The 12266-nt window shown below is 38.2% G+C and overlaps 1 protein-coding gene across 1 annotated transcript in view; it reads left to right on the forward strand.

The window, feature by feature from the left end:
* The window catches only part of LOC107695715 (adenylate cyclase type 9-like), a 75336-nt gene extending 68690 nt beyond the window's left edge, over positions 1 to 6646 (forward strand). The window contains exons 8-10 of the mRNA XM_016495741.1: positions 462 to 604; positions 1636 to 1659; positions 1795 to 6646. Of these exons, the coding sequence (XP_016351227.1) occupies positions 462 to 604; positions 1636 to 1659; positions 1795 to 3088 (1461 nt within the window). The 3' untranslated portion in view covers positions 3089 to 6646. The remainder of the gene's footprint in view (positions 1 to 461; positions 605 to 1635; positions 1660 to 1794) is intronic.
* Positions 6647 to 12266: the final 5620 nt, after the last annotated feature.

A 12266-nucleotide genomic window follows, 5' to 3' on the forward strand; every position in this document is an offset into this window, starting at 1 on the left:
TTGCTACAAATATACCCCAGCGACTTAAGATTGCTTTTGTGCTCCAGGGTCACATATGAGTTTAATAAATGAGGGTTCTTGTCTCCTGCCTGCTTGGAAAGGTTCTTGGTCCTTATTGTGTAGATTTTCTTCAAAAGCACTCTAAAACAGCTGTAAATAGAAAGTATTTATTGTTAAAACACAAGAACCCATTTTATATGCAGTAAAAGAGTAGCAAAACACGATAAATGTGCATGCTGGGCTAAATGCCTTTAAGTGTGCACTAATGTATGGTACAGTACATATTTATTATGTAACAATTTATAGACATGTCTAGTGACCTCTGGACAGCAAAGATGCAGTAATTGAAGCAATTTGATGCTGCTTTGAGTCAGGGAAGTACATATTTCTGTAAACTGCAATCCTGCACGTACTGTGCTGCGTGCATGAGCATGTTTAATTCATGTCATTCTTTTCCCCAGTTCACCATGTTCACCTGCTGTGCTGTCATAATTGCCATCATCCAGTACAGCAATTTCTGCCAGCTCAGTTTCTGGATGCGTTCAAGCCTGGCGACGCTTGCGGGACTCACCTTTCTCAGTGTGCTCTGGAGCCCCCCTTGCAGGTTCAAACAATCATACAGTGCACAATGTATACATAGAACTTTTGCACACAGCTAAAGTTGCACACAGTTTTTGTCATCTTTGAGTTAAATATTTAGAAATCCATTTACTTGAGAAACAACACTGCATAAGACTTGTTTTTAGAGAAAATGTCTTAAAAATGACAATGTATTTTGATTTAATGCATTTTTCTTTTCCTTTATTTAAAAAAAGTACAAAAGATAGTACAAAAGATGAGATTTTTAGATATTTTAACTGGAAAACAAGCCCGTTTCCACCACTGAAAACAAAAAGGTACGGTAATAGCGGCTTTTTATCTCACAATTCGGACTTTTTTTCTCAGAATTGTAAAATAAAAACTCACAATTGTGAGAAATAAAGTCAGAATTGTGAGATATAAATGTGCAAATGCAAGTTATAAAATCCAGTTCTGAGGAGAAAATGATATTTTCTGATATTTTCTCAGAATTGTGAGTTTATATCTCACAATTCTGACATGTCGCAATTGAAAATAATAAAGTCAAAATAAATATCTCGCAATTCTTACTTTATTTCTCAGTTGCAACATTATTTCTAAGAATTTTGAGTTTAAGTCTCACAATTCTGAGTTTTTTTTTTGTAATTGTAGTTTATTTCACACAATTGTAAGAAAAAAAAGTCAGAATTGTGAGATGAAAAAGTCGCCTTTATTTCCATAATAAAGACATTTAAATTACTTGTTAAAAAGTTTTTCTTTTATTTGTTTGTTTATGTGCACTACCATTCAAAAGTTTGGGGTCAGTAGGATTTTATGTTTTTTATGTTTTTTTTGATGAATAGACAGTTAAAAAAAACAATGTTTATTTGAAATAGGCATGGTTTTTAACATTATAAATGTCTTTATTGTCACTTTCTATCAATTTAATGCATCCTTGCTGAATAAAAATATTTATTAATCCAAGTTTATGAATTGTGATGCTTTTATTGGACTTTCATAAATTAGTTATGTTAAAACTAATCCAAAGCTAACTTTTCGCTGTCATTTTTCTTATAGCACTTGGGAACGTTTATTTGTGAGGTAAGTTTAAGACTACAGATACTACTTGTTGTTTCACATTTTAGTAGATTGATTTTATGCTAGCATACCACTAAAAACTCTCAACCTAGAGTTTTCATTTTTGATTCAGCAATTGTCTTTCTCTGTATCCACCAGATCCAGTGACTTCAACAGCAGCTTTAATGACATCCAATCCCCTGCAGAAGATTCAACCCGACCGCAGGACCTGCTCGGCCCGGAAGCTTTGGTTGCCTTCTTCCTATTGCTCCTCCTTGTTTGGTTCCTAAACCGTGAGTTCGAGGTGAGCTACCGTCTACACTACCACGGCAACGTGGAAGCAGACCAGCACCGCATCAAGATCCAGAACATGCGGGACCAGGCCGACTGGCTCCTGCGCAACATCATCCCGATCCACGTGGCCGAGCAGCTGAAGGTGACCCAGAGCTACTCGAAGAACCACGACAACGTGGGCGTCATCTTCGCCAGCATCGTCAACTTCAGCGAGTTCTACGAGGAGAGCTACGAAGGCGGGAAGGAGTGCTACCGTGTCCTGAACGAACTTATCGGGGACTTCGACGAACTCTTGCGCAAATCCGACTTTTCCAATATCGAGAAGATCAAGACGATTGGCGCCACCTACATGGCGGCGTCGGGGCTCAATACGCAACAGTGTAGCGATCAAGCCCATCCGCATGCCCACCTCCGAGCGCTCTTCCAATTTTCTTTGGAAATGATGCACGTGGTGGACGACTTTAATAAAAACATGCTTGGCTTTAAGTTCAAGTTGCGAATCGGGTTCAACCACGGACCTCTTACCGCCGGAGTCATCGGTACCACAAAGCTACTCTACGACATCTGGGGCGACACGGTGAACATCGCAAGCCGGATGGACACGACTGGCGTGGAGTGTCGCGTTCAGGTTAGCGAGGAGAGCTATTGCGTGCTCAGTGGAATGAACTACGAGTTCGACTACCGCGGTACCGTCAACGTGAAGGGCAAGGGTCAAATGAAGACCTACCTTTACCCGAAGAACTCAGACAGCGGACCTGTACCTCAATACCAGCTCTCTGTCTCTCCGGAAATCCGAGTGCAGGTGGATGGCAGCATCGGACGCTCGCCCACCGATGAAATCGCCAATATGGTCCCAGCGGCCAGTGCTAGTAAAGTAGGCGCGTCATTTTCTGTGAGCTCAGGACTCACCGGACAGGGATTTGCTAGTAGAGACTTTCCCGAGAAGACTGGAAGCAGTGGTACGTCGAAGACTCAACGATCTGCGTCTGCTGTTGGCCTGACTTGCATACCGGAAACCAGCTTGAGCGCAAGTCCAGCGGTTTTTGCTAAACCACCGGACCCGACTTTGACCTCTCCTCCTGTCCGGGTGGAAATCGCAGAGGTTGTTGCAAAAATGGAGGGAGAAATTGCGTACATGGGCGAAATGACAAAACTTTGACTTGAAACAACCCAACATTGTTGTCGCTGTTGGTTTTAACCCTTTAAACACAGGCTCTCCACTGAGTTTGTCGGGATAGGCGAGTTTAGGGATGTATGCTAGCGTATATTTGCGTCCGTGTATGTGGAAAGTTTAAGCACACAACCTTGAAGTGTTTATAGCGCTAGCCGAACCAGGAGATACTTCCACATCTGGTTTGTGGTGCTGGACCGTAAAAACTCGGAGGAGCCACATGAAACATTTCTACATGGGATACGAAATGCAGAGGAGATGCATTTGGACGGCACAGACCTGAAGTCCCATCCTTAAATAGACCGCAGTTATTTCCACTAATTTAATTTTGAATATTATTTTCCTCTAGCTTCTACTATAGGCTGCCTTTCGTGACTGGTTTTCTTTTAATGAAGTGCCTTTAGGATGATAACAATATGTATGAGGCATTTTTCAAAAAGGTTTCTCAATCAAATCTTTTGCTGAAGATCTAAAAGATTTAGCATGTAAATTTGATGTTAGAAAGCGCTTTAATTTTTGGGAAAGTATTTGATATATTTTGGAATATTTGTAGATAATTTGAGTTCTCTTAGTTGGACGTTCATCAGTCAGTATTCAAAACAATTTTACAAAGCAAAACTCTGTATTGCGATGATTGCTGTTTTAAAAAGACCCAAGATAAAACCATTGCGTTGAATGGTGCATGGCCAAAAGTATCTGTGAAGAAGTATTAGTGAAATGTAGAGCAAGCTATGGGCTAAAATCACCTACAGTCAACAATATCAAACATTTCTAGCGCTTAATCTTGATGCATGTATTCCTAAGTGTCTGATTATGGCCTTTCCGTCTCTTTTTTCGTGATTTTTCCTCTTGCTCTTCATTCTGCAGCTAAATGCTTGGTTGGCTGACCGACATCTGAATTTCAGATGAAAGTTCTAAGACGATGTGCAAGTTTGCCTTAACGCTAATGAGATCATAGTCTTAAAGGACAAAAATGCATTCATGCATTAGCTACTGTGACTTTCAGACTTTACACAAAATATTACATAAAATATAAAAATGGGCAGTCAGTTTTAAGATATAGGCAGTTTGTTTACAAGTCAACATAAAATCAATACTGACCCCATTTATTCTCCTAAAAACATTCCTAGTCTTATTCTGGATGATTCATTAGTGCACGTTGTTGTAAAAGCAAAAATGTCTGTAATCTTTCATCAAAATTTAAACTTGCGACACTTCTGAAATGGCTTATCAGCTGATGTCACCTAGGCTGTGCAGGCATGGAAAATAATGGTAATCAGTAGCTAAATAACATTGTTTTGGGCTACTGTTGTAGGTAGTGCAGCAATTCAATATCAAACTGATTATGGCAATAATAGCAAGTAGGCCTAATGATAGATTTGAAAACAACGCTTTAAAATTGGACAAACTCTGGTCAAAAATCTTAAAAAATTGGGGGGGGGGGAAGCTGGTATCGTCTACTTCCACCGTCTAATCCTGGGGTACTTAACAGGGGGCGCGTCTGCATTCATTTTGTGGCCTGCGTCATGCAGAAGACTAATGTATTTAATCAAGCAAGTCTTAGATGAGTGATAAACTGCATTTCTTAATCAGTTAAACTGCAAATATTGTCTTAAATAAAGTCTTATGATGCAAATTGTAATTTGTGGCCCTTCGCATTTTATGTGGTTTAAATGCGGCCCGCTTGGCCTCTGAACTTGAGTACCCCTGGTCTAATCAATCCCTGATGGATCAAATTAAATCCTATCCTACTTTTTTTTTTCTCATGGAATATGTAATGTTTCACTTAAAATGACGTCATATGAGAGTATGAGCGTGCCATTTCATTTTAGCTTTGATTTGAATTATTGTGCGCTGACATCTTGAGTGGTAAAAGTTAATTAGTTCAAATGTGAAAAAATAAAACTTTAACTGTACTCAAATCTAAAGAGACAGTTAAGTCACCATAGTGGCATAACAGTTTCAAGGACTGGCAATAATCTAGGTAACATATAAACCAGTCAAATGTACAGACTCATGTGAATATTAGAATAGATTAGACCATAGCCTTGACTCTGCCTGCTTGTCTTTTGATGTGCAATAGTAAAGGGTAAATTATTGTATGGGATATTAGCAAAAGGAAGTAGATTTTAATCTTTTTAACATTGAGCTTTGTGAGTAACTTAATCTGCACTGATACTACATACATTTTATGACTGTCTAATGATTTAAAAATGGATGTTTTACATTTTGATAGCAGTTTAGTGTCTTTGCTTTTTCCCTTACATTTTGGCTTTATGATGGGCGACCTGTATTAGTTTAAAAGGGTTGTGTGCTCAATGATTTGCTATTGATTTGTCATGCTTCACATTCAGTGGTGATATTTATGGGAACATGAGAAAATGTGAAATGTATAACTTTTCTTGACATTGCTGTGAATTAGCAATCTGCCAAGAAAATATACATTTAAAAGGGAATTGTTATAAAAGGTGATTGATTTGCCAGTATTTCTCATTGTATATATTAGTGCCTTTTACTCGTTTAGAATGCATTGATCGGTCAAATGACATCCTGTTTTATCTCTTCATTTTCATACACTAAATGCTTGTGTATGATAAATGTCTTCAGATTCAACGTGATCTTTAGCGCTGTGCCTTTTCTTAACGATTAGCTTGTCGTGTCCATTTTCACTGTATATTCCTTTTGAATGTGAACTGCTCTTCATTTAAAAATGTACAGGATGAATATTGTAATTTATTTACTCCAAGGTGCCACTCTAATATGTCATTTTTATTCTGTGCTGATTTTGATACTGTTCAGTTGATGTGGTTTTGGTGACACCAAGAATAGCAATCCATGTATTTATAATATATTTTATAGGGCAAGACTTTTGCTAAATAATAAAAGTGCCCTTGCTGTCTGGATGGGGAATGAGCACACAACCCTTATGGGCTCCTCTGTTTCAGAGTAGTAGAGCAATATAAAACTTCATCCAACTAAATAAGCATTACGCTTCAGCCTCCGAACTGCTGCTTGAACTTAGCTTGACGAAGCACATTTGTGTTTTTCATCAGTTATTTTGATGGAAATGTGCTCCTTGTGAACTTTCCATTCCATTACTTCTGTTTGAGACGTTATTGTGAGGAAAACACATTTAGGGCAAATGAAAGGGCTGAACTAATGTATGATAACAGAAGAGCCACCTTTTATTTAATTTACAATCACTTAAGTTGGCCCAATTGATGATTCCAAGCAATTTGATGTGGGAAATGTAAGTAAAATTTGACACACAAATGTGTGTTTTAATAGAAATATCACACACTGGGACTTCTTGCCAAAGAGCGTATTTATTCAAGAATGTATGATTTCGAGTTTCTCTCGGGTTTCTTCATTTATAAACTCAATCTGTATTCATTTGTATACATTTTTTTCTCTCCTATGTTTGTACATATGCATTGCTCTGTGTTGACATATAATTCATTTTTGTATTATTTATATCAATGCATGTGCCATACTGTTACATCAAAGCTAATGGATGAAAAGGGAAAGCCAATAATACAGTGATGAAGTCTGCTTCCATCTGTTGATTTGTAATGAAGCTGAAAATTTCAATGCCTGTTCACAGTAGCAATGTCCTGCACACACACTACCACACAAGTTTAATTTTGGGATGAACTATTCCTTCTATTCTTATTAAGCACATCTTTTGTAAACACACAGCTGTATTTACAAAAGTTACATGGTTAATTGCAGTCTACCAGGTTTTACTGCAGTACTACACTGAAAAATCCTAGTACAGTTCTCTTTCAAACAATGTTTTCATTTAATTTTAATAAAGAGATGTGCTAACTGTGGTATTTGTTACCATGGTACACTTTTGTAAGGGGACGCTCAAAACTGACCCGATTGAACACTACATCTTCGCCATTTACGTGTAAACCACGCCCCCTAGCGGCTGTTTTGGTTACGACCGCCTGACGTACGCGTTTGCGTGAGGGGCGTGGCCGCGCAGCCCCTCCCCCTCCCCCTCCACAGTCTGGCTGGAAAAGAAAAAAAAAACTTTTTGTATCGAAGGAATCAACAGCCGCCATCTTGTCGCGGATGAGCGTCAGGATTTCGGGAGAGCATATATTATTTTTTACGCACCCGGTTCCATCAGAACCGGGCCAAATAGCTTCCCTGCGACGGAAACGACAAGCTTCGGGCCGAATCGCGGATCTTTGTGGCGAATATTAGCGTAATGGAGCCGTTTTTGTGGTCGGCTGGAAAACCCCCGTATATCTGATTTCCCCCTTCAGCGCGAGCGGCGCTCCTGTGCCACTCGCCTATATTAAAACAGAATTATTTGCTCTAATTTTTCATTTATATTTTCGGACTTCCCTGATTATTCGCTTCGGGCTGGACATGGAGCTTGAAGGTCTTTATTTTTCTTCGCAGTAAATAGCATTTTTGAACAGAGCCACTTGAAGGAACCGGGATTGATGATTTGTCTCCCCTCGTCGTTTGTTTTTCGATTTTTAACGATGGTATAATTTGTTTCCGTGGGGTTTGGGGTGATCTTTAAGGTTAATTATGCGGGTTTTGGGTGTTGGATTATCATGGGGTGAATGGCGGTGGCGGAGCGGGGCGCTGTTGAGTCGCGTTTGAGCCCCATCTGTTAATTATTGGCCCCTGATCGCTGAATAATAATAGAAAAACCCGAGGGTTGATTTGATTTATTTCGCTTTGTCCCCCCTCCCGGGCTCTTGGAAGACGCATTTATTGCTTTGACGTGTTTTTTGTGAAGCGAGAGAGCACGATGGCTGATAATCTGCTGGATATGGGTCCCTCCAGCGCAAAGCGGCCCAAACTCAACTCACCTGCGCTGTCCTCTGACACCCCAGGTAAGATGCTGCTGATCACACCTGTCAAATCCGAAAGCCTCCAGAGATCAGATCCGGAGGAAGCTCGCATAGACCAGGTCTGCTGTTTTATAACACGCTCGCTCAGGTGTCCGATCAGAAACCCTTTAGACCAGGTGAAACTCTCACGTGTTCGATGAGAAATCTCTCAGGCAGGGTTCAGGTAGCGGTCTCACCTGTCCTGTAAGAAACCAGGTAAGTCTCAACGTCAGAAATCTCTCACCTGTCCCACCAGAAACCGATCAGTTCAGGAAAGATACTCGGTTGTCCATCTCAAACCCCCTCAGACCAGATCCAGGTGACTGACCAATCGTGCTTCATTTTTATGACCGATATCTGTAGTTTTTGTTTCATTTCTGAAAACTGATATGCAGAACCAAACTGTTTACACAATAATAACTAGATGGACATTAAACAGCAATAAAAACATATGCAGTATAAATATTTTATTATAATTGTTGTTTATGTAGAGTCGGATATATATATATAAATTGTAAAATGTCAAAAATAAAATTTTTCAGAAATACTTATTTCTATTTTTGAAAAAATAGGTAACTTAGATTATCTATCTATCTAGTTAGCTAATGGTTAAGCTACCTATTTAAAAAAAAATAGACAATTATTTCTGAAAAATGTTATTTTTACATATTTTATAATTGAGAATTGTTTGGGTGCTTTTGTTTAAATGTCAAATGGGCCACTTATTAATAGTTTTGGTATTAAATAACTGATTAAGTTGAAATGTGATAATATCTTTTAAAATATGTTCTAGATACGCCATATGTTACTTTTGTGCTAATGAATGCAGAACGATTTTATTTCTAAAATCCAAAATAATTTTTATATATCTAAAATAATTGATGATAATAACTAGATGATTGTTGGGCAACAATACAAATATTAATAAAATGCTCTTGTTGTTTATAAGAAGTTAAGAATGAGTAACTGTTATTTATAATTACGTTTGCATATTTTGCAGTATATGCTCTTGTTGGTTGATATTTTTTATTTTTTTATCTGTCATATGTTCGCATTTAATCGGCAGACCCACTATTAAAGAACCGATAACCAATTGACAGTTGTAAAGTGTGAATATCGGTCAAATATGTCAGTCAAAATGGCTTCTGGTCGCTCCCTATGTCTCACTTGTCCTGTCAGGTCAAACCAGGTTCAGGTGAGACACTTACTTTTCCCATAAGAATCCTCTCAAACCTGGGTTCAGGTATGACTTTCACCCCAAAACCTGGTCTATGTGATAATCTTACAGTCCATCAGAAACTGATTGTTCTTGTCAGCGTAACTCTGCTGCATGAAGGCAGTTCCGGCAAAACCCCTTATTTCCAGTATGTGAGGTTTAGTCTGCAAGCAGGGATGTGTTGAATTAGTGTATATACAACAAATCTGTGCACTTTAATATGTTCAACAAATGTTTGCATTGAATGTAGGCTGCACGATTAATCGCATGCGATATTTAACGCGCATCTTTTCAGAAAGACGGTTCTGTAATCAGCGGCATGCGATTAATCGTGCAGCCCTAATTGAATGTAATATTTAAAATTTTTTACTATCACAAAATGTCTAAAAAAAGACATAACTTTCTGCACCATCTTATAAGTTTTTTTTTTACTCACTTGAACTGATAGTGACTTTTGAAGCCATTCAACTGCTGAATGTGATCGTGTTCCTGTGGTATGCAATGACATTGACTCTGATATTTATCTTCATATGCTCTTCTGAGTGAGATCTTGTTGCAAGTTATTCATATAGATGTGGCTACCAAGCATCTCCGGATGCGGATTTCTGTGAGGGCTGCTAATAATCAGTGCAATGACAATTGACATCAGTCTCGAGGAAAGCAGAAGTTTTTTTCATCCCCATTTTGCATGCAAGTCTTCATGCACCATCTGTTGAGGTTTCACTCAGCTGAATATTACTTATGTGGAGACTTTAGTGCAGTGATTCGCAAGCTTTTGGACTCAAGGCCCCCCGTTGTTCAACAGAATATTCGAAGCCCCCAAGAAATATGATTTCAGTTTACATCTTGATTTATTTTTTTTTTAAGCATGTTAATTTAGGGTTAGATTTTTAGTAAGTTAATATTTACACACGTAATTTTTTAATGTTAATTTATTAATTGAAATATTAAATAATACATTAAATAAATATTAAGTCATCCTGCAGATGTGAAATTATCTTTTAAGCATGTTACTGTTTCAAGGTTTTGTGTGATTTACCTTGTGATTTACCTTGATTTACCAGTTCATTGTATTAGACAAATATTAGATGGCATGCTTCAACGTTTGAATGTGTAGGATTGTAATTATGAATGGATGGTTTCTCTAGTCATTGTTTATAGGAGCAGCCACCCACTTGATAGCATCATAGCAGTGAGTTTTGCACAGACAAGCATTACTCATTCTCCAGAAAATGTGAAATTGTTTAAAATATAACGAGAGACGCTAGAAAAATGAAGACACGTTTAGTAATTTCTGTAGTCTTGTTTTAGTAAGCCGAATGTAGGATGCCTTCTGGTTAGGATTTCAGGGATGTCCTAATGGGTTTCTTGTGAAGCAGAATGTTTTGTGTTGCAGAAAGTAGCATTTTGTTTAAGAGCATAACTTAAGACTCGCATCAGGAAATTCCACAGCTCAGCGTGGAGAGATCCGTTGTTTCCTGTCTCCCTAATTCCTCCCATGTTTTTTGTTTTAAGTGCACTCTGAAGTTTATTTGACACAAAACTAGCCATTTTCTAAATGTGACGTAAGTGGTGTTTGCTGCGCAAAAGCTGCAACAGTGATGCTAGAGTGGAGTCGTGGACAGTTGCTAATAGGGCTGGGTATTGAGACAAATTTCACAATTAGTTTTGATCTGATTCATTTGGCAATCAGGTGCAGTACATGGAAAGAAAAATCTCTCAACTAGTGCTGTAAAAGGTACAATAAATCCTGTCAGTTTGTACATAAAGTGATTTGTAAACAACATTTTAAATTGCACACAAGGCAGTTTTTATCATAAAATTAAATTTAATTCAAACATGCACTAAAAGGATAGTTCATCCAAACATGAAAATTACCCCATGATTTACTTTAAAGGGTGTGCAAATCATGGGGTAATTTTTCATTTTTGGGTGAACTATCCCTTTAAATATTGAAGAACAGGTCAAGTAAAAATGTAATACAGTCTATATGGTTAGCTTATTTCTATAGTTAATTTTTTCTAGCTAATTATTGAGTTCAAGGTCATTGAATGGATTTTCTAAGGTAAACATAAGGTTACGCGACATTGTATATAAGCGGTTGAAATACTGATTGAGCGACATGAGACGTGACACATTTTGCTAAATTGTACTTTTTCTTTCAACACCTTCTGATGGTCATTCATGTTCATTTTGTGCAGTAACTAATAGTAAAGCAGAAGAGATGATCGGTTCACATGGGCTCCACGCTGCCGCTTCTGCTGATGCTACAGCAATCTGTCACACCAAATGAAAGAGTGCCAAACAGTGTTTATTGCTTGAATTTTGTAATAAAATTAACAGAATTTGAAAGCTTAGACTTTGTTTCATATCAAAAGTAGCAAAACACAAATTATTGCGATTTATTGGATGGGAGTCATGCTGTAAATAATGATTCATTAAAGGGAAAGTTCACCCAATAATGAAAATTGCAATAATCACTCACCCTCATGTCGTTCTAAACCCGTAAGACCTTTGTTCATATTCGGAACACAAAATAAGATATTTTTGATGAAATCTGAGAGCTTTCTGACCCTGCATAGACAGCAGTGTAACTGAAACGTTCCCAGGTCCAGAAACGAAACAAGGACATTGGTAAAATGTCATATCATATGACATCAGTGGTTCAACCGTAATTTTACAAAGCTGCGAGGATACTTTTCGTGTGCAAAGAAAACAAAAATAATGACTTTATTCAACAGTTCTTCTCCTCCAAAGTAGGGCTGCACGATATATCGTTTCAGCATCGATATCGCGATGTGCGCATCCGCGATAGTCACATCGCAGGATGTGCGATGTTTAGTATAGGCTACTGATCTTTATACTGATTGTTTTCTTTGCTCACACACAGACAAAGTGTCTACACAGGATGCGACAGCTGTACAGAGGTACCCATTTTAATTACAGTTAGTAGCAGAGCTACTGCACGCGATTTTCAGTGCTGGAAATCCATTTATCCTTTGTTGACACTTCTGCGTCGTCGTGGAGAGCGCAGGGCACGGTTGCTTAGCAACGGCAGATGCCATGAAAGCGCAAGCTCCTGAGCGCTTTG

Source organism: Sinocyclocheilus anshuiensis, unplaced genomic scaffold (genome assembly GCF_001515605.1).
Source record: "Sinocyclocheilus anshuiensis isolate Anshui unplaced genomic scaffold, SAMN03320099.WGS_v1.1 scaffold1075, whole genome shotgun sequence".
Lineage (NCBI taxonomy): Eukaryota > Metazoa > Chordata > Actinopteri > Cypriniformes > Cyprinidae > Sinocyclocheilus > Sinocyclocheilus anshuiensis.